General features: G+C 34.4%; 1 protein-coding gene across 1 annotated transcript; it reads left to right on the top strand.

Annotated features, from left to right (window-relative positions):
• Positions 1-846: 846 nt before the first annotated feature.
• LOC144450737 (tectonin beta-propeller repeat-containing protein 2-like) lies at positions 847-24,059 on the top strand. Its single transcript, XM_078141435.1, has 15 exons — positions 847-976; positions 11,320-11,555; positions 11,790-11,918; positions 12,404-12,538; positions 13,177-13,343; positions 13,723-14,177; positions 14,825-15,496; positions 15,734-17,006; positions 17,348-17,486; positions 17,960-18,161; positions 18,435-18,524; positions 19,048-19,275; positions 19,578-19,868; positions 20,716-20,865; positions 21,377-24,059. Exons 1-15 carry the CDS (start codon positions 958-960, stop codon positions 21,526-21,528), a joined length of 4,338 nt encoding a protein of 1,445 aa, XP_077997561.1. The 5' UTR covers positions 847-957; the 3' UTR covers positions 21,529-24,059.
• Positions 24,060-24,282: the final 223 nt, after the last annotated feature.

The raw sequence follows: 24,282 nt of genomic DNA, 5'->3' as shown, positions 1-24,282 counted from the left end.
TGAGATATCAAAACCCTCAATTGTCATAGACAATGTTACTTTTGGCTTAATTATTTTGCAGAAAATAAACAAGATCTAAATGGTGTTTAGTCTAGTTCCTGACGATTATGTTCGATGTGAAGATAACGTAGTGTAAAATCGGAACACGGTCGTCGGAAATTCATGTTGGACTATGGAGGGGATTTCCTCAGATTTGTCCTTTATATATTTAAACTGGCTATTAATTTTAGTTCAAGTGTGATTAGTTCTGTACTTACATTGTTTTGTAGTCTTTTCATTTGCAAATTAATTTTCATTTCAAATTCTTTTTCACTTTCACTTTCATTTTCAAATCAATTTCCATTTCAAGAAACGAATAACACAGAAACCATAGGGGAAAACAATAGAAAAAGGAGAAGCTACCTACTAAACCAACCCCACCTATTCTAAAATTGAGCGTATCTGAACCACACACTTTTTTTTTCACTTTTTAAATATCAATCAATCTTTATTGCATAACAACATGTCATAGCAAGCATGGTAAAGCATACAAAAATAACATACAGAAATAAAGTGAATACAATACAGTCATTTAGCCAACTGCTGGAGGACTGTTAACATCAACAAGAAATTTATGTAATGTACATAGTAGTGTTGAAATAAATTCTAGCCACATGGTAATCTCCACAATAAACTTTGAAATAACAAAGCTGCTTGCTTTATTTTAAGGACAAATCAATGTGTTTTGACATGTTATTTTCTTTTGACTTTTGTCACTTTCTCGTGACATTTTAATTTCGGGATTTTGACTCATCCACCTTCAGTCACCTGACTGTGAGTCGTGACCCTTGATTCGTGTGACGTCACTTGATCAGATATGGCCGACCGACCTAGCAAGAAGTATTCCCGTCGACGTCCTCATCTTCTCGGCTTGTAAACAACTTCGGCGAGTTTCATTGAAATAAATCTAAAACAAGAATGAGTGCCAAGAAACAAGGTAAGATTATTGTATACATGAATTTTGAATGAATGAAGAACGAATCCGGTAAACGTTATATTGAACGCAGTGGACACCACGGGAATCCCCGATGACTCGCATGTAACTTGTAAGTTGTACAGATAGCATCCCGGAAAACGATCACCATGTATTCATGAGACTGGTCACATATGTTGTCAAACAATGGTTGCTGTAAATCTGGCGAATTCCACAGCTAGAACGTTTGGACGCGATGCATTGCCACTTGATGACAAAACTTATTGATAATGATAAATGCCATTGTACGTGTGTAACGTGTTGAAATTGTACACAAGTAGTACACTACGATAGTTCACTCTTGACATGACAGTCAGGGCTCGAAATTACATGTTCAGTAATCCCATGCCTACAGACTACCAATTTTTGGGGCTACCATAATTTGCCGATGGTAGCCCACTCAGGCTACTGCTGATTATGTGATGGGGATGGAAGATTTATCGATATGAAAGTATTTTAATAACACACATATTTCTAGTAGAGGAAATCTGCTTTCAGTTCAGGAATATTGGATTACAGGTCACAATCCTTGGGCTACCAATTTCTGACTACCAAAGAAAAAAAGTTAATTTCGATCTCTGATAGTGGAAAAATAATATAACTACATACATTACGACTTTATACATTTTTATCAGCTACACACTGTATCGTGTGGTTAGGCAAACTGTGGCAGCTACAATGATGTAGTAATGATGAGTATATATAAAAATTATGTCATGGAGGATGAACCATACAGATATATATATATATATATATATATATATATATATATATATATATATATATATATATATATATATATATATATATATATATATATATATATATATATATATATATATATATATGTTATATATATATATATATATATATATATAGTTATATATATATAGTTATATATATATAGTTATATATAGTTATATATAGTTATATAGTTATATATATAAACTATTACGTACACAAGTAGTACAATATATATATATATATATATATATATATATATATATATATATATATATATATATATATATATAGTGTTATTATATTTTATATAACATTATACAGTAGAACAAGTTGGAAATATGAAAGTTATTGTCTAATTTATGACTTTGAAAAGTATTTATAAATGGGTACAACATCTGTTATGACTTTAGGGTGACCCTATTTTCCTTTTTCATGCCATGTCAACTATGGGTCGGTCGGTCGATTTAAAAAAAATAAAAAAGATCATCTTTATGTTTCTGTGCATCTCCTTTTCCTCCTCTCTCTCTTCTTTTTAGTGGATTCCTGGTAACAAACCCTTTTTCAGCTTCTCTACACAATTGTCATGTTTTCACCCCCCCCCCCCCCCACTTGAATAACTTCCATCATGAGAAAATGCTCTGTTCATGAACAAGTGTCATCATCGTCACCATGACTGTAAATGACATCGACAGTCTAGATACTTGCTTATTCTTCCCAGAGAGAGTGCTGTTCTGCAAAATATTATGGGCAGGTGCAATTAAAAATATTGTTTTATTTTTATGTCTGAGCTGAAAATTTGGGTCGGTCAGGTATTATGAGAAACAAATCAAAATAGGGTCACCCTTATATACATAATGACTATCTAGAGCAATGAAGTTGTTAGTTTGTCATTTAGGAGATCATTAAATCAGTTCAGTGATGGGTTTTATTGAGGTAATACAACTAATACTCAGTACATTTATCAAAATTGAAATGATAGAATATTGAACTGTGACAATGTGAGGGCTCGGTGTGATTACAGCATCTCTTTATAGAATATATAAAATATATTGTAACTATTGTTTAATAGTAGAATTCTAGAGCATAGGTTCCATACCAGTATAAAGGGTGCTTATAAATGGAAATCACAGTTTATTATTAAAATAGATATCTAATTATTTTTATCTGTATTGGTTGAGATGCCTTAAAAATTATATCACTATTCCAAGGAATAAGATTAGCTTAGACATGACTTGCTTTTATCATTTAGATATACAAAACAAATGAGCATCTAATAAAAGTATTTTGACTAAAAATAGAAATATGTGATGATCGTACAAGATATGGTAATCTATGTAAGGTTTTACTTTAATGCCCCAGAGTTGCCACTGAATAAGCTGCCAATATGTAGATTCATTGACAGACTGACTGATAAGACTGGTATTTCAAACAAGGCAATTTATAAAAGTGTTTGCAAATAAAACCTTGCCTGCATAAAACTAAACAAACTGTATTTTTGACTAAACTGTATACTTTAAGGTATATATATCATTGTAATCCAAACATGCATATCAAGCCACTGTACACTTTTATAGGGAATTTACAATACAGATTCTTGAGCTGATCTTAGCCAGTCTAAATTGCTTATCCCTAAATAAACTGAGAAATGTAGCTAATGAGGAAGACAAACAGAGGAAGTCAAACATTAGTTGTTCAATGACTTAGTGTCAGATGACACACCTCAAAATACTATGGCAGTAAATAGATGATCAGCTTGGGATGTGTGTCATTTTTAATTCACTACACTCTAGACCCTCCACCAGGTCTATGACAACACTCAGTAACACCCTGTGTCATGTTGTAGGACTCTCTCCTGCTGCTACAGTAACAGTAGGTACATATATATATGTTTGACCTTTCGTGAACTGTTGATGTCAGCAATTCAAACAAAATTCCCACTGTGGTTTGAAATTTTATCTGTATTTGTTTTCATTTACTTCACCAATAGCTGAAATAACACAATTATGTTTCACGAATGAGTTATGTATTAAAAGACATATGTAGTTTTGCGCTGAATTCTCCCTTAATGTATTACCACACCCTGTATTGAGAATAATTAATTAATGTTGCACATTTGCATAATTGGAAATGACCATTATTCCAATATCTACATATTTATGTTCAAGGTTGAAGAGAATTTATGTCATTGTCTGTCAGGCTGATCTAAGATAGAAAATTGAAATGAAAACATTTGAATCTGGAGTGAAATTAAACTAAAACTGACAGTAACACATTGTATGTAGACAGACTGAATACTAAGTATTGAATCATGGCTTCAGAGGTTTTACTATGATATATAACATGCCACATGGCTGTCAAGGAACTACATCTAATATTTAGTATACATTTGTATGTGTGTTACAACCAGGTGTTTTATCAGTGATAAATATAGATGTTATTGAGTATGGCAATTTTCTATACCTTAAAAAAAGCCTTTAATAAATTACTATAACTGATAAAGAGAATTGATTTGTACAAGAAAGTGGTCAGATAATAACTATGTAAATTGAAAGTTTTTTTTATTGAGAGATTTGATAATATTTAAAATATACTAATAATGAAAATGCATTCCTTGTTTAAACTACTCATAAATAAACTGTTGCTCTGCCTTGACATATTGCATAAATAATCACTACTGGTACTTATAGTTACAACATTTTGAATGAGTGATACTGTCCTGTTTTACTCTTGTTTGTTTAGACTAAATTTATATATTCACTTGTCAGTGTAAACATACAAGTCAAAAAAAGACAACCCCCTACACCCTACCCCAGCACACACACACATGAAATCATCATGAATGGTTTGATAAATCTGTGATGCAATATGTTCATTGTTGAATAATGTAATTAAACATTAATACATCATCCATAGAGCTGTTATTCTGTGCAACATAGTTCAAAGTCACTAGACAATACTAAAAGCAAAATGATTATGATTTAAAACTGAATGAATAAAGAAGAACAATTACATGATATGAAGGAAGAGCCTGGTAACTGTACTAGCATTATCTGTTTATGTTTATAAACTTACCTAACTAATAACCCAGGATGTTTGATAAGTTTATACCAACAACAGTGTGAGTGTAGAGGTAACAATAGGTTGACAAACTGACCTAAATAACAACCCAGGATGTTTGATAAGTTTATAGTACCAACAACAACAATTAGATAGTCTGAGTGTAGAGGTAACAATAGGTTGAAGGAGTCATATAAGTTCAGGGTCTCCAAGATTTTATGCACCATCACATTTCACTTGACAAACAGCTTTAAAGGTACATGTCAAGGACCTGTGGTCTTTAGAGGTTGTTTTATGACTGGCTAGTGTTCCTGTGTAGATGACTTGTTAGAACATATTAAGTTTCAAAATGCAATGTACTTTTCATTGTACAGCTTATCAATAATACAAAAAGCCCCAGTCATAAATAGCACTACAGTATGATGAAATGTAAATATGACTTGTAATAGATTTGTATAAATTGCATGCCTTAAAAAATCCAGTGGTCCCACTGAAAGAATTAGTGGTCCAAGGTCCCGCTAATGTGAAACATTAAATCTTGCCTATGAATCTGTATATTCAGATGACTTTTTAACATAGTTATTAACAGTAAGGTACTGGTCCGACAGACCAGACAAGGTAAAATTTGTGTGGTCCGCTTAAAAAAATAGCTAGTCCCGGACCCAGGACCAGTGGATTTGTTCACCCCTGAATTGCCTTCTGAATTATTGTCTGATGAAACAGTGCAAGGAAAAATGAATGGATTACAGTAAAATAGATCTCTTCTATCAAGTCAATTTCTGTCATCAAAACAAGAAAATGTCTCTTGTATTAAAATACAGAAATGTATAACAAGAAAGAACTTATAGATCTGATGAGGGCTATGCAAATATTTTGGTATAGTCTAGTCCAAATATGTAGTACATAGAAAGTCAAAATAATAGTTCAAGCCATAAAGAGACATGGGCAAAAGCAGCACTAGTAATATATCGTTCATACTAGAAATGTGAGTTTTTCATGGTAAACACATTTGGATGTTTTCTCCTGTGTAAAATCCACATTTTAATCTTATTTATCTTTTCAAGATTCATTTAGTGAAGTATGCCAAAATATCAAGCAATGGTTAGATTACATACAGCTAACTAATGTTGTCATGGTATGGTTAACAATCAACACGATCAATACAATATAAAAACATGGTAAACACATTAAAATACCTACAGCAAACCCTGCACTGTATATTGTATATCACACTAGCAGTAGATCAGCTTATCAATATCTCAGTAGTAAATACAGAACCAGTTTTCATGTGAAGGGCCATGTGTGAAAGTTTTCAAAATTTGGTTAAAAGTGTGAAAATGAGTACAACAATAGCATTGACACCCTCTTGTGTGACTTTGTATGATCATCCTTAGGTAAGATTGCAATACTTTACAACAGGGCCAGGCACTTTTGGTAATTTCCTATTTGCTTGTTGAAGTGCATTGAGTAAAAATGTTGCAGAAATAGTTTTAGAATATTTTTCTTGAAATTCATACCTCAGCTTTGCAGGAAGACAAAAGTAGTTCAGTGCAGGAGAATACACCATATGACATTGTGGTAGTGTATAGGCTTTGAAAGGTAAATGTTTCCCCATCTTTACAATTCCTAGAGGTTTACTGGAATACAAACTTACTGATGACATTCTCCCTTCAGATCCAATATACATCCAGGTAGCAACATAGAGACAGGTACAGTGTTAAGGTGGTACTTGCAGTATACTGTCGGTGAAATGTCAGACCCCAACAGAACTTTAGATCTAGGGGAGCAGTATCAGCAGCATAGGTAATTCACTTATTGTAGTATTATGGTGTAACTTTTAGTGAGGTGACAGAACAAAAACTGACCTGTATTCAACTTTTCCTCTGCTTGGCTGGGTCTATTTATCCTTTTCAATGAAACATTGATGATCAAATACACTTGTACAGTAGACTCATTGTATTATTGAAGGACAAGCCAGAATAGGGGGTGCTTTGTCACAATATTGTTAGAAGACGTGTAGGAGAGAGGAAAAGTTATAACTGGGTCAAGGACATATATAGATATTCATAATTTTTTGTCTATGGATATTTAAAACAATTTTAAGTTTTCACCTCAATGATTAATGTTTGATTAAGATACATATTATGTTGAAATCTTTACCTTTTTTCCTTGTCTACTTTTTTCAGTATTAAAAAACAAAAAAATCAGACATTTTGCATATGGTTTGTGAAATTTTAAAATCTATGAATTTACAACTTGAACCAGAACAGATTTAATTTCAAAGATAACAGGAAGTATTTTGTTACCTGACAAGTTGTTGGTTTTGTTTGAATTGGCAAGAGAAATGTGACTACCTGAACTGAATATCAGTAACTGTACTTTTCCATGGCATATCACAATAGCTGGTATTACAATGTCTTCCCACACAGGACAGACAGTAGATCTTTATTTCTAAGGGGCCAGTAGAGGACAGTCATTGTAAATGCTTCTATTGTTAAGAAGGATATCAATCAACAATGGGGTTTCTGTTCAGGTGTGTTAAATTGAAATCTCCTGTCAGCTAGGTCAGGATTGGTTGAAAGTGTGCATACTAATGAAGGACATTAAATAGGAGCTTTATACCACTCCTTTGCATGTACAAGTCAAACACAGACAGCGTCTACTTAAATAGGGTGGACTTGTTCTACAGTGCTGGTGTACATGTTACTAGTTCAACCCAATGTTTCACATCTGGTTTACAATACCTTGTCCTACAATTTGAGTTTCTTCCTTGGCTTTGAGATGGGTAATGCATATGGAACACCCATATCTCTCCAGGAATTGACACCAGCTATTCTTGAAGTGCTGGATGCTAAAAGTTACAGGGAAATAGACTGGCGATGTCTTCAACCTGAAATAGCTAGAGCGTTGAGTGGTCTCAATGGTGGTAGGTCATTTTGCATCTTGTCGTCCTTAAATGAACCCACGTCTCTTGTACATGTTTAATATACTATGGTCAACTTCTGTACTGTGATATTCTTCTTTCTTCAACTCAGTCAGCAAACAATTTCTGTGAACATTTTACATTTTGTGATGTGTAAACGTTTTGCTATTACTTGACAGTTACAATCACAATCACAATTACAGTCACAATTACAATCTGTAACATGTGTACTAGTTCAGGTTGACATGGATCATCTGTGGAAGTCAATGTTTACCATTGTAGTAGCATGCTTCAGTGACATTTTCAACTTAAAAATTTGTGGTGCATTTGAATTTTCTTAATGGTATGGCTGTTAGAAGTTAGAATGTTTAGGGGATTAAAGGTAATTGGAAACCACCTGTTAATACAAATCCTTAGTACCGTGTTTTCAGACTCACTCTTGTTAATAATTTAAATTCTTTTTAAAACTTAGAGAGTTCATTTCTAATACAATGGAATATTTTCATCCATAGATCCTACTTCTGCATATCTTCTTGTATCCTGAAATTATAGCTACTCACTTTAAGCTTGTCATGATCTCCTTACTGCCACGTCTGTCATTTACCGTTCTCCCTAGTATAATAGTTTTTGTATCTGTATGTGTAGACTACTAAATGCTATACCCAAAGACGGATTGTTACACCATAGAGACTGTCTATGGTCATCTACCTGTAATCATTAACACTGTTGAAGTAGCTGGTGGTAACTTGTCTTAGGTTAATAATAGTTGCCATTGATTGAGTCAGGACCAAGTGGAATAAGTCTGAGCTTTGATTTGCATATGTTTAATTTTTTAATTTTGAGTTATGTATCACAGAGCAGTGTGTGAAAATGTAATAAATGAAGGAAGTTTCACAGAATTTGCTTTGAAACATGATTTACAATATTTTGAAAGTAATGTATGCAATTAGTGAAATACAATATTGAGTACGGTGTACCATGTTATGGTGAGCTAGAAACTACATGTTCCAGTACATACATATATACGCTTAAAGAGTTTATCATGAAAAGTATATGCTAAACTGTTTCATTTAGGTCTTGGTAAAATGTCAGAGTGAAAAGAGAACTTAAACAATATTTCACTGTCATTTTCCAGTGTTTGTGTTTTATCGCTGACATTAAATAACAATCATGTTAACCCCTTCCTCACTCCTAATCCTATAAAAGTATACACATTTTATGGCAAAGATAACTTAACTTGTGGTCACAATTGTCAAGATTTTACGACTGGAAGGTTTACCATATAAATGCATGTTTGTGTAGCTCAAAGTTTGTTGACCTCAGTATGATTGAATCTATTAACCCCAATGTACCATGTATGCATCAGTGATAACAAACCCAACCCAAGCACATACATATACACAACACTGGTATGTCTCTGTTATTTCATCCCGTGTCTTGTAAGATAACAGAGTTAATATCCAACAGATACTAGTTAATCTATTTTTTTTATCAAAGATATTTTCCTCATGTTGTTGGTTGCAGTGCAGTGCTCCTGAGCATAAATTGTACACATGAGTCTGTTGATAATGTAGCTGTCATTTGACTGTTTTTCATGGAATTAGGTTTTTCTGTAGAATTTATCAAATGTAGTATTATTTCCAATTGATTTGAAATCTTGGATAGTATTAATTATTATGAAATTGTAACAGTTAAAACTGAAAACACACTTTGGAGAGCAGGACTAACTCTGAATATATTTACAATAGAATGGAATAGAGAAAGTAAGGAATGTATTAATAGACTCAGTAGTAGAAAATGACATAATTTGTATATATAGTGTTTCATGTAACAAATGTAGACCAGGAAAATAGACTAAATGATAGCAGTAGTACATGTCATGACCTAAGTGTCTACAATAGTTACAATAAATGTAAATTGTTTATATATACAAAGTGTCTGTTGTTGAATTCGCTAAGAATACTTAGTATAGGTTAGAGTTCAATAAGAGAGATCTTCATGAATAAGTTTGGGATGGAGCAAAGTGGAGCCAAACTTTAATATCCATGATGATTTTTCTTATTAAACTGTATAAACCGTGACTAAGAAGTCCACCATTGAATGGATTGATTATTGACTGTGTCAAAATCGTCACTCAGAATCTCATACAATAGTTTTATATGTAACCATAGACAGTGGAGGTCTCCCCTCCTCTGTCTATGATGTAACAGTGTTACAAACATGAAATTGTTAGTGTGTCAGCTTGCTGGGAGGGGATGAAAGCATATGCTTCAAGTTTCCTTCATGAAATAGGAAAATGTAGCAAATCAGCCTTACATATTTCTATTGGTAAATGCATCAGGGTTAATGGAGATTGACTCAAAGTGAGACAACAATACCTCATCATCAGTGTTGGAGATAAATCTGTTTTGGCAACTAAAATGATTTAAATAATTATTTAAACGACAAAGAACTTTATGATTCTACGCAAAATGTAATGTACCTATACATATAATGTATGTATATTAGGCTATGTTCAAATGCAAAACAACTTTCAGATAATCAGATAATAGGTCTAAGGTGTAGAATTGTAGAATGACGGTATAACAGCAGTGGTTATATGTTGATGTATTCAGGTTGTTCTGTTTTATAGTGGATAAGAATGAACTGTGTTGGAATGGATATGGAGTTCAGGCTATAAGGTTATAGTAGGGTTAATAACATGTAATAACGGAACTGACCCAAATAGGCCAGTGTATAGACAAAACAAAATCCACAACAATGTGTATGTCAGACTGTGATGCCTTCATAAACTGCCAACAGACAACTGTCAAAACCTAGAAGCAAGTACACCATTACTAGTAAATACATATACTTCACTGATGCACCATTCCATAGTTAAATAAAAAAATTGCACATAGCAATGCTTGTCATGAAGACTTTAAATTTCATATCGGTAAAGTTTACTTTTCATTTAGAAATTGTTATATTATCCATTGATAAAAGATTACAATAGTGTATTTCAGTAAATGAAAAAATAGACAGAACGGATATACATGTCAGTAGTGTGATAGCCTTTGTGTTATATCTGGTTGGCCATGATATAGTTACATTTGGCACTTCACCAAGTTTTCTGTAATGCCTGGTAGCTGATACTACATGTACATGTACACGCTGTCGTAAAACTAAAGCCACTCCTTGCATAAAGAGATTTATTGTGTACAAATGTAGGACATCAAACTACATCTAAACTAGGTGTACACTCTTGTTAAGTACCCCTTATACTTGGAACTGTGTCTTCTATTATAGTGAACCAATGAAAGGAAAGTACAATTTAAACATGCAATCACAGACTGAAAATTAATTGTTAGAAGCTTAGATTGTGATTTCTAATAAATGTGGCCTACCGTTCACTTTAAGTAGCACTATAACATTTGTGTTAGAAATATAACAAAAATGTAGAATTGATGTAGAATTAGAGAAGTCTAGAGATGGCAGGGTGTCTAGGCAGGAAGTAGGAAGATATGCCACCACTATCATCCACAGGTCATCGAAGTCCACACTATATAATTACAAGTTGCCATTTTGTTTTTGATTTTTATAGATTTGATGCCTGAACCAGCTCTTATCCCAGGAAAAGATGTAATTATAAAAGAATTCCAGCCGCTCTCTTATTTGTATCAACATCTACCACAGAAAGCACAAAGAGGAATACGTAACATTGATATCCAACTGACTAGTATTGATGTCAATGCTGAATTCATTGTTCTGGGATGTAACATTGGACTTATATTTCTATTTGATAGAAAAACTAGGCAAATTACAAAATTTAAATGTGACGTAAGTTTGTCTTATTTTCTTCGATACATATTGTTATTTTCATTCTGTAGTGTTGAACATATCGAATTAAAAGTACTAAAATTTTGGTGAATGTTAATACAAAATGATACTTCAGTAGAAGGTGTATTTCAGCCAGTGTACCTGTACTTCTCTACTTCCTTATATACCAGTACTACTTATTGACATTGTAAAAATGATGAGTTCAGTGACCAACACATCTCTACTTCATTTTAGTCTGGAAGTCACCATGTGACAACAGTCAAGTTATCATCTAGTCTAGATGACTTAGTTGCTGCTGGTACATCTAATGGCCATCTGCATATATATCAACTGCCATCAAGATTACCTGGACATCATAGAGAGGTAGGTGAAATGATTGTTGTCATGTGTCAGCCCTGCATAGAAAAATGAATCCCTTCCAGTAAAATGTTTCTACAGTAAAATGTTATAACTCTATATGTCAAGTTGGGAAGTAGCGGGTGATAGGCCTGTATTAACATTTAACAATGTAGATGTGTGTGTGTCTACTCTTAGAGGTAACTTAGGTAATGCTGAGATCACTGATATAGGGAATTGCGTGACCAGACATAGCCATCTGTATGTAATATGAGACCATACCACATTCCTGCCATAATAGCTTGGTAGATTTTAATCATATTCCATGTTGTGACTAACTGATCTCTCATGAATTTACTTCAAGAAAATGAGTGGATGTCTTGAAAAATAAAATTTGTAATGGATGAAGTCTTTAGTGAAAGGGAAATATCTAAAGACCAGTTCAGTTGTGAGTATTGGTACAACCAGGGTATATTCTGATCATTTTAATTTGTATTTTGTACTCATTACAGTTGAGAAAACATGTTCTGGAGAAACTACATACCTGTGCAATAACCTGTGCTGAATGGAGTACAAATGGTATGAAACTTTACACTGGAGATACGAAGGGAAGGGTCATCTACACAGCAGTTGATTTCTATAATAAGGTAGAAATATCTATGTTTGTAGGTTGAACAGACATGTGAAGTGAACTGTAAATACTTGGAAACATTAATGATGAAGATATGAATGAGATATACATGTTGTACAAGGTGATTGTACGGTCAAGCCCTGTGGAGATTACATCCATAGTTTTAAGAAATATTTAGTGTAACTCATCCTAGTACAATAAATCAAGAAGCAAGATGTAAACTACCAGAGTATTTAATCTCATGTTTCTCTACTTGTTTTCATTTGCACAAAACAATTTGTGAAAGTATGTGTTGTATTACACCCACACTTTGGGCACACATGATTGTACACAGACTAAATAAAAACATACACTTGTACTAATAAACAATATTCATAATTTACAGAATCGTTATTAGTAATTTTGTATATACGATATATGATTGTTTGTGTTTTCTGATAAACATCTCCTTGGTGGGTGCACCCAAGCAGCAAATTGTAACTGATTAGAACTATTACGAGACCATTACAAAAATTTACATCAATGCTCATGGACTCATATAGTGTAGTGTTGGCTTGTAGAATAAAGGTTTATTGAAACTTCTTTCTAACATGTTGTCAGCATTGCCAGGAGTATACTTGTATGACTAAGATAGTGTTTCGTATTGTTTAATAGGTGGAGGAGCCTTGTAAACCAACCCAGATATTGACAGAGGGAAGTGAGATAGTCCAGCTGAGTTATGCACACAAGATACTCCTTGTATCAACCTTACAGAGATCTGTACTGTGCTATACTGATGAAGACAATAGACTGCAACAAGTTGGACAGAATGCAAGAAAAAAGTAAGTATTCAATGTAGGAATATGTTGTGCCCTGTGTGACCAGAACTGTTCATCATCAGTAAAGACAGGTATACATTGTTGGGTCATTTTTATGCCCATTTTGATTGAGCATAGGAACTGAATATTTTTGATAGATGCTAATTTATCAACAAACATTTCATCACATTTAGAGGCAAAACAGTCTTAAATTTCAATAAACTCCCTTTGATAGTATAGGTCTACATATTTATAATGGTACTTCTAAAAAATATAAACCAGGAAAACAAAAAAACATAAGGTATATGAACAAACTAGGGATCAAATAAAATATGTCTAACCTAATAAAATATTGACTGGGTTTTATGAACATTTCTCTCCTTTACTGTAATCTTTTCAACAGTGAGGGTGGATATGGAGCATGTTTTGTTCAGGAAGTGTGCAAACCTAGTGATGCTATCTTGTATGCAAGTCGACCAGGACTGCGATTGTGGAAAGCTAGTACAGATGGAATAGTGCTAAATACTTATTTCTGTAAAGGACTTATTAAACATGAACATCCAACAATAGAGGTCTTGCCTGACACAGCACCTTCTAGGATCAGACCACAGAGAACTGCAGACAAGCATTTTGGAGTGGTAAAGATTTTTGCAGATAGATACATCCTGACTTGGTGTGACAATTTGCTGTACGTTGTTGACCCTGAGCAGCAAGTCATTGTTGGCAGTATTCAAGGAACAGTTGGACAGATTGCAAGTGTAGCTACCTTCGATGATGAAATATTCATCCTGAGAAGTGGTGATACAGAGAGACCTGTCATCAGAATTGCAATATCACCAGAACCAAAACCGTACAGAGGTGAGAAGGAAATCATTTCTTAACCTTCTGGCGGAGCATCACTTGCCAATGTAATACCAAGTTCTGTAATTTCATTGGAACTTTAATTTCAAAGAAATGTTTTATTGTATAAAAACAAAAAAATGTACAATAAACAGTAACTATTCAATCAATCAAAATAATTTGTATAGTGCCAAAATCTAATACAATGTTCTATGGCGCTGAACAGTAACAGTAGTAGATCATTGTAAAAAGTTAGAAAGCTCTTGCAAACAGCTCTATTACCAATAGTATAAAAGCAATGTTTTCTGTAGTATTAGTAATTACAATTCAGTGCTATGTAAATAACTACTAACATGTTATATGAAAGTATAAACAATAAAAGCACAATTCGAAACTATTATGAATGTATGAATGAAAATGAATCACAAAGTAGAATAAAGGAGTGACAGGATGCTGAATAATGAAACAGAAACTAAAGTAGATCTGTGACTGATTGTGATGTGATAAGCACAAGAACCACTGGTATGCATTTCCTCTTAAATGACTAAATAGTACTGTTAAAGTAATTTAAGAATTTACAGTCATAACATTTCTAAAATGCTGTTTTAATTGTGACGTTTGTTCCTTGTGTCATGAAATTCAAACAAAGCATTTTACTTTTCCAGAAACAGAGCAAGTTCCTCTAGATAACCCAACACGTGTGGCAGAATCAATATCAAACTTCAGAGTTGGAGCAGCTGGAACAGCAGATCTGGAAGAACTTCGTAAGAAGTTCAGGCCCGAAGATGAGTCCAATTTTAGTCTCATCAAACTTTTGCCTCAGACTCTCGTCAGTGAGCTTAGAAGTTCAGAAGGCTCACAGAAAGATGCAACAGAGGTCAACAGGAACTTCTTTCCAAATTCACCAAACCTGCTAAGAAGATTACTTCCACAATCTCTCCAAGCTAAAAAAGACAATGGAGAATCACTGCAAGAAGAACTTGAAAATCTCAAACCTGGTGAACTTGAAGGTGATGAACTGCCACCACCAAAGACTCCAGAAGCTGAACTGTCCAAAGAAATTATGCAAGCAAGAACAAGTGTATTAAGTACAGAAGATGTGAGAAATACAAGTGATGTAAATAGAGAGCCACTAGTAAATGAACCTGTGACAACAACAGACACCAGTAAACCTGATGTTCCTGGACCCATGGTTACTGTGACAACAGCTGACTCCAGTAAATCCGATATTCCTAGCCAAGTGAAGACTCAGAATAATAACTTAAAACCAAGTCAAGATATTGTCTTTAAGCCTAATAAGAAAAAGAAACTAAAGAAAAGCAAATTTAGAGATTCCAGTAAGTATATTGAGTTTTTAGACTTATTGTCTACTTGAAGCTTTTCTATTGATACTTCCCTTGTTTGGATAGATGACCTTAGGTTATAGTGTATTTGGCTTTAGAAAAAACATTCAAAAATACTTTTTCTTGTGTTCATTGCTTGTTTTTCCAACATGGTCAATGAGTAAATAGTCGTGAACATTTTCATGTACTGTGAATTTAATGATATACCATGCAATTTGTTCTTCCTCACAGGTCCTCACAAGGAGGAGAATCCTAATATCAAGCCAGACTCAGTCAGTCTTTGTTCCACCACCAGCAGTATTAGTGACCCTGGCTCTGAGATCATTACAGATACAGCTGTTTCTGTGGAGGACACCAGACCTACTGATATCCTAGAACCAGAACAAGTTGAAAGAACATTTACTGATGGTGCTAAAGTCAAGCCAAATGAGGCAATACAAAAACCAAGTGATGATCCAGAAACTGTTGAAATATCTACGGAAAATGTGGCTCAGAATCTGAAATCAGAAACTGAAATCATTGTTAGCAATGATGTAGGTGAAGCTGAGAATCAGAGAGACAATCTGCTGAATGGAGATAAATTCACTGCTTCACAAGACATAGAAGTTGAAAACCTTCATGCTGATACAACAGACTTTGATCAGAATATTGCCAAAGACAAAGAGTATCCATCTGATGGAAGTGGAAGTGATTTTGGTGATGTAGTACATGAGATTAATGAACATGTAAATAGTATGACCTTTGATGTCTTAGAGTCAAATGATGGAGTGTCTACCACTGACTCCTCATCCTCACAGAGTACAGAGGAACCAATGAATAGTAGTCTAGAAGACATCTATTCTGCTTATAAGTATGACACATATGACCAGCAGTTGATGCCATCTGGTGCAGCAGCTAATTTATCCCCAGTTGAACAGTCAATTGAAAAAATAACAATGAAAGATTTACAGGTAAAAATTTCTGATTCATGGGTGCAGTGTAAAGTACCAAACAATGTGACCTACCTAACTGCCTCAGATAAACACTTGTGGTGTATTGATAGTCATGACAAAGTATATCACTGTCTGTCTACTCTCAGTGGTAGCATCAAATGGAGCAAACTGAAAGATTCTGCCAAACAGTTTGCAGTGTCACCATCAGAAAACATTGTTTGGTGTGTACATAGAAAGAGTGGATCAGCCTATGCCAGCACAAAGAGTACACTTAAGACTCCAATAGGATCAGCATGGACTAAGGTAGTCACAAATTGTGCTCTTGTAGCACTGGATGACACACAGGCATGGATACTGAAAACAAATGGAGACCTCATGTTGATGAAAGGGCTTACTCGTGATGAGCCTTTTTCTCGTAGATCCCTCCACGTTGGCAAAGGTTGTCATCTTTCTCAAATGGTGTCTTACAAGGGTGCTGTGTGGGGTCTAACTCTAGATAACAAGATTGTCTACAGAGCCGGAATCAGTGATGAAAAACCTGAAGGCATTGGCTGGAAACTACTTGATTCAAGGTATTTCAGTATTTCACAAAATATATTTGCCATTTGCATTAAATTTGATGATCTAATGTCTATCATAATTACAGTATCTATGTTGCAAAGTATTAACAATGTTTTTTTTCTACCATAGCTGAGCAGTATGTAAGCAAGTATGAAGCAGTTGAATGACAAATTGAAATAACCTAATATTAGATAATGCTGTCATAGATATTATTTTCATATTTGCAAATGATTATCCTTTTCATATGCCTGTTTACTCGGATTTCATTGACAAATCCTCACGATCAATGTAATCTTGTCGTTGCCTATACAATTTGATTTCATTGATAAACTATCTCACAATCTGCCAACAGAGATGAGCGACTTGTCATAAAATGCATTGCTCTTGGTGGACAGAACATAGCTTGGGCCATAGATGACAAAGGTGCTGTCTGGTTTCGCGCTGGGGTTTCCATGGTAACTCCCAAAGGAGAAGATGGTACTTGGTGGCAGGTATGTGTCAGTGACAAATACATTATGTTGTGGTTTGAGTGTTTTGTTTTTGTCAGTTTGCTTCTTGTAAGTTGTAGTATTGTGTCAGTATGTGTGGCTATCGGTATAACTTGAACAATTGAAAAGATAATGTATGTTATGCACAATGCAAAAAACACAAATACTAACAACTGTTTGACTGGTGCTGACATCATTAGAAGGAGTAGTTGTAGATATGAAATTTTGAAAAAGGGCAAAAAAAAAGATAGTTTAAGAAAAAGTTTTGTCACATTGAGGTAGGTCTTTAGTGTAAGGAATTCTCCCCTGACAAACTTTTGGTTGATATATATTTGTAAATTATTGCTGTGTATCACTGTGTATCATTGATGTCACTGGTCACATATGAAATACTGGACAGTTACTTTTCACAATAGATAGTAGTTTACATCCTGCTGTTGTTAGTGTTGTTCCTAATCCATGACTTGTATATACAGGTTGCCATGAGTGATTATCTGATGCAAGAAGCCAACATCATGGAGTCTGTCCTCAAATTCACAGCTGATATTCAAAGACCAGTAGAGTATGTAACAAATTGGTGGAAGGGAGCTCAGCCATCCTTAATTGCTGCCAATCACACCAGTGTATGGGTTTCTGGTGGAAAGAATACTCTGCATGTATCAAGGGGCAATCTACTGGGTGAGTACACAAATATATATTTGGGAGATATGACTGATGATTTTGTAAAATTATGTGATTGTCACTGATACTAGAAGAGTTTATGATACTGGTAGTTTGTTCGTAAACTTAAATTTACAAACATTTAATGCATATTCTAAGTTTCTTTGATTTTCAAGTACCAGTGGAAATGATGGGATGTTCTGGAGGATTGTTTTGTCACTATTTTCAAATGATATGAGTAATGTGTAAATATATCATTGTTACATAATTGTAATACTGTTATTGTTACAGGCCATCGATGGGAAGTAGCTACTCCCATAGGAATAGCAGATTCAGCAAGATGGCTGTGTCTATCTGCTGCAGCAGCAAAGAGTCGTACAGGTATGCTACATGTTTCAACAACTTATTGGTTGAATGAAGTTTATGATCTTCGACCTTTGCTTCCTTTGTTTCACACTGCAGGGTTTCTGTAACTGTAGGGAGATTGATGTAATGTGTAGACAAAACGAAATGGGATGATGTCATGGATGTACACAGTGAATCTCTGGTACTGTTTGGTTAATGTATGGTATAGAACTTTAGTTACTGTAAGAATTAGTTTAGCCAAGGAAATAGATGAAAATTCCAGGAGGTATTACTACATATTGATAACCTGCAAAAGCTATTGCAAAGAATGAGATTTCAAAGATTAACACAGGCACTGGTAATACTTTTAGGCCTTAATTCACATATAGCCATACCAAGGCTTCAAGGACCAAAATATATAGGTATAGTACTCTGTAAGATATGCTGTGTTGGGAAATGCCTAACGTCCTTGTCCCTGGAAAGTCTGACACGGCATGATCTTAGAGTCTATGGATGCATCAGACTGTTAATGACAATTTTATATTATTTTGTATTCTAGGTTTAGTGTGGGCTTTACAACCCAATGGAGAAGTGTTTTGTTTTCCACCAAATACTAGGAAACCTACACCAGTAATCCCTCCATTAAATGTCATGTTCAAGTACATCAGTGCCACCTCAGAATCTGTGTGGGGACTAAGTGTGAATGCTGGTGTCTACATCAGAGCTGGTATGGCACCACATTGTCCACAGGGTATCAGTTGGAAACCTCTTGATCTTAGCCAACTAGGTGAGTAAATTAACTTCTGTAATACATTTATAGCTCACCATGTGACTTTTTATGACCAGTAACTTAAAAATCTTTTTTTTTTAGATAATTTGGTCAGAAATCTTTAATGAAAATTATGGGAATATTGCTAACTCATAGACATGAGATTGTGTGTACAATTGTAATATAGAAATAGATTATATGAAAAATTTTGTAAGTTAATTTGATGAAATTGATGTACAGACATCATCAGTATTCACATTCTGATAGATTCAAAGTTCTATGGTGTACATTAATTTATCTTAAAATTTTGTTCATTACAGGAAATGTCCAACTTGTATACATTTCATGTGGTGCTGAATCTGTATGGGCGTGTGATTCAAATGGTAACATTTATTTCCGAATGGATGTGAGACCACCCCAACATGCTTTACTAAATCCAGCCTGGGTTCCTGTTGAGGGTAAACCAACTGGTCTTGGCACCTATTTCATCCAGGTTGTAGTGAGTCCCAATGACAAGATGATCTGGGCTCTAGATAGTCGGAAGACTGTATATGTCAGAAAGGGGATTGGTCGATCTATGCCAATTGGCTCACACTGGGACCCAGTACCAGGTAAGATTGATGGTTGACAGTACTTTGTTTTGTTTCTATGATGATTACATATTAGATACAGCTGGTGGTGTAGAGTGATGTACTTGTTAATTTATACATTGGATAGTGTTTGATTGGATAGCAATTATCAGATAAATGAGTTGTTATTGGAATGCTAGTCATCAACCCGTACAATACATGGTATGATATTGGGTACTATAGCTGTCAGATGGGTTGGGATTGGGTACTAGCTGTGAGATACATAGGATGGAATTGGGTACTAGCTTTCAGATACATAGGATGGAATTGGGTACTAGCTTTCAGATACATAGGATGGAATTGGGTACTAGCTGTCAGATACATAGGATGGAATTGGGTACTAGCTTTCAGATACATAGGATGGAATTGGGTACTAGCTTTCAGATACATAGGATGGAATTGGGTACTAGCTATCAGATACATAGGATGGAATTGGGTACTAGCTATCAGATACATAGGGTGGAATTGGGTACTAGCTATCAGATACATAGGGTGGGATTGGGTACTAGCTATCAGATGGGTTGGGATCTGGTGCAAGTTTTCAGTTACATGAAATGAACTGTATCAGCTATGATGGCAAACTAGGTAGCTATCAGATGCATAGGGTGTGATTGGGTACTAGCTGTCAGATACATAGGATGGGATTCCAGGGCACTTGAGTATCACAGACTGGGTTTGGTTTGGTGGATCATTGAAAATACAAAAATAAATAAACATATATAAACTGAATATTTACTGATACTTAGGTACATACATACTATTTGTATTATATTGTTGGATAGTGTAGACAAAGACATCAATAAATGTCAAATTATTATTCATACCATAGGTACTCCATCCGTACAATTGTCTATCAGCAATGATATGGTATGGGCATTGTGCCCTAATGGAGATATTGCTTGTCGATATGGAATCAGTGACAAAAATGCCATTGGTGATTACTGGAAGAAAATACCAGGAAACTATGCTCACATAACAGGTAAGATGAAATGCATGATTGTACTGTAACACACCTTAATCTTCAGGAAATTAAAGTAGAAAATCAAGAAGAAAATCTATGACCACCAGGACATACAACATGACAGGGCCATGAAATGAAAGTAAACATATTGACAGGGAATCCCTATAATACTTCAAATTACAATGTTAATACACTTAGATGTCTGCCACTGAGGGCGCTAATATTCATATTGGTCAATGCTCTTTCCAATGGACAGTCATAATGGTGAGAAGTTGTTGACTGCTTTCATACTTAATTTCTTGTCATGTTTTGTTGTCATATGACTTGTTTCAAACATAAAAACCAAATGATATTTTGATACGGTAGTGTTGACATTTCTTTGCTTGTTCAGAAATCTTCTGGCACTATACAACTGCTTGCTTTGAATGACAAATATCTGTGTCCTAGGCACTGAAACATCTCCAAAAACCCCATTGTCCTGTGATATTTAAAACTGATTTAATCTTGTTTTTGTACTCTATGTTTACAGCCTCACCAACAAATCACCTGTGGGCACTTGACAGAGATGGCCATATGTATCAGAGAATTACAAGGACGTTGAACCGTGCAACAACCCAGAATGACAGCCCTGAGGCTGCTAAGCAACATTCAGCCATGGCTGAAGATTGGGAGTTTCTGTGAGAGTTAACATGAACCATTTTCAAGAGACTTTCAAATAAATATTAACATCATTGTAAAGTTTTCTGTTTGATAGTAAAAAGTTAAGAACACTTACAAATTCAAAAAAAATGCTAACTGTGTTTTGGTTGCGGGTCAACAAAAGCACTGTTATAACAAAAGCCAAACTGATGGTAAGAAACCATCAAACATGTGTACATATTTTTAAGCCATTTTCCTCATCTGTTTTGCATTTAAGTTCTGTATTATATTGAAATATGTTATTTTTTGAATGAAATTACTTAAGCATTAATGACAGATGGCACTGTAAAAACTGCGATTTTGTAAAGGACAGTTATCAAAAGTAAGAACAGTATCCATTCTTGCTTAGAAATGAAAGAGATAGAGACATCTAGCTGACAGTGTATTGTTGCCTTTCTAGATACCAGGCGGAAGACGGTGTATTGTTGCCTTTCTAGATACTAGACAGCTGACAGTGTATTGTTGCCTTTCTAGATACTAGACAGCTGACAGTGTATTGTTGCCTTTCTAGATACTAGACAGCTGACAGTGTATTGTTGCCTTTCTAGATACTAGACAGCTGACAGTGTATTGTTGCCTTTCTAGATACTAGACAGCTGACAGTGTATTGTTACCTTTCTAGATACTAGACAGCTGACAATGTATTGTTGCCTTTCTAAGTACCAGGCAGAACAGATTGTCTTCATTTCAGTTTAGTATTTCAGGATTATAATATAAATAAGCTTTGAAGTATATTTACTATGTTACAAAAATATGAAAGTATAAATTTTATGCATGCATGCTTGGTTTGTTATTAAGAAGAACAGTGATTTATTCTAACAAAACTTGTCATTTCTGTCACACACCATATACCTGTTATCATGTTAGTTCTGGCCATTTAGTGGGTAAGCATTGCAAGAGGACATCCCAGATTTAACAAAGTGAGGGCTAAATCTTCATTATGGCCACTGATCACATGGCATGAAGCAGTTAATTATATATATATGTGTGTGTGTGTGTGTGTGTGTGAAAGAAGTTCGTGTGTTCTTAAAAAGAGTATTACAGCAGTTGTTCGGCATGTTTTGATTACTGGTAGTCACTTATAAAACAGTGAAGCAGGAACCTCACTGAAAATAAGTGGTGACTTCCTGTCTGCTGTCTATGCTGCAGTGCTCAACTATTCTAGCCCTCAGTCCTTTTGATCCCATAGTGGCTTGTGAACAGCACTCCTAGCGGTCAAGCCATGAAATGTTTTATCTTTCTCATAACCAGAATATGGTGTATTGTTCAGTAAAATTATTTTCCTTGCCAATTTGTGTTTCACTGATTTGAAGCTATGGTGTTTATAAGAGAGGGTAGATTTTTACACATGAGATTTAAAAAAAGTATTGTGTAAAATATTCTCATGAAAAGTGCAATTTGTTAGAAACAGCCACAAGCTTTGAAGAAGTCTTGCCAAAATGAAAATTTTTGTAGCAAGAAGTCCCAAGGAAGCAATATTGGTCAGTTGGAGGGGTATGTACAGTATGAGTTAACTGTGTCCACAATAATATGATTTATTTTGGTCACCTCACAATAACTTTTAGGATCTGGCAATAAAATGAAGAATATTTCATTTTGTTTACACTTGAAAGTGAAGCCTTTTTAATATTCCATCATCACCTAGGTTATTGATTGAATTGTATTTCCATAATTTCAACTAACCAACTATTGCTAGGAGAGATGACATTCAGCACATCTTTCATAGAAGCAACCTTGTCATAATTATTTTTACTCCCACCCCAAGAAATTTGTAACTTTTGTAAACTTTTATTTTAATGGCATATTACGATGTATTAACTTTTGTAAATTGCAATATTAGACCATCATACTATTGCCTCTTTTTGATAAAACGTTTCTTAAATAATGGACTGTCTATATACAGGAAGTCATACGTCAGTTTATCAAAGCAATATTTACCCATTGGTCCTGATGTGGGAAAACTCCATAGTATGAACGCTTTGCATTGATATAATTTGTTGCTATGGAACAACTTACAGGACTTGTGCTTGAAATTTAAAAAAAAAAACAATTTCACACTACAAATATGAAAGCTTTTATGGAAGCCTTCACCTAGAACAGCTAGCCTGGTTCATTTGCTGCCACTAGAGGGCATAGGACTTGTGTTTCCTTTTACTAAACTTCCCTTCAAATGAAAACTGTATTTACAAGGATTTGATGAAGTAACTTTTTGTATGCTTACTATTTTATACAGTATTTTTTGTCCTAAATCAAATCAAATCATTACATGCATGAATCAAAAGAGTGCCAAATGGGATTTTCTCTTCATCTCAGTATTAAATACAACTTTCAAGGCAAAAACAAGTTATACTGAGTTTACTGCATGTATTCAATTTAGCCAAAAATACTTAGAGGGATCTCTCTGAATGTGCAATAAGAAATTGACTGCTAAATATAATACTTACTAAATGAAATGCATGTCTGGAGGATATGGAATTTGTATTTCTGTAAGGATGTATGAATGAGGGAATGAATAAAGATAAATTATATAAAAAGAAGAGTCAATATGACGTTAGTTTCATTGTCTATATACTGATACACTACATGATGACAACACATACAACATGGCCAGACTTTAAATAGGTTAATGTTTATTTTTAACAATTGTATGGTCCATGCCCTAACTTTGTATTGAGATAATGCCTTGAAATGGTCCTGAACACAGGTTATCCATAAATCTTAAGATTGCAGACAGAA

This window comes from Glandiceps talaboti, chromosome 2 (genome assembly GCF_964340395.1).
Source record: "Glandiceps talaboti chromosome 2, keGlaTala1.1, whole genome shotgun sequence".
NCBI classification, from domain to species: domain Eukaryota; kingdom Metazoa; phylum Hemichordata; class Enteropneusta; family Spengelidae; genus Glandiceps; species Glandiceps talaboti.
Note: the sequence above shows the minus strand (reverse complement) of the source record. Positions and strands in the feature narration are given on the sequence as shown.

What these genes read in the sequence shown, in the direction of transcription:
- LOC144450737 (XM_078141435.1), top strand. An exon ending in AAGCAAATTTAGAGATTCCA is followed by an intron (nt 15,497 to 15,733) that starts GTAAGTATATTG and finishes TCTTCCTCACAG; the next exon opens with GTCCTCACAAGGAGGAGAAT. An exon ending in AAACTATGCTCACATAACAG is followed by an intron (nt 20,866 to 21,376) that starts GTAAGATGAAAT and finishes CTATGTTTACAG; the next exon opens with CCTCACCAACAAATCACCTG.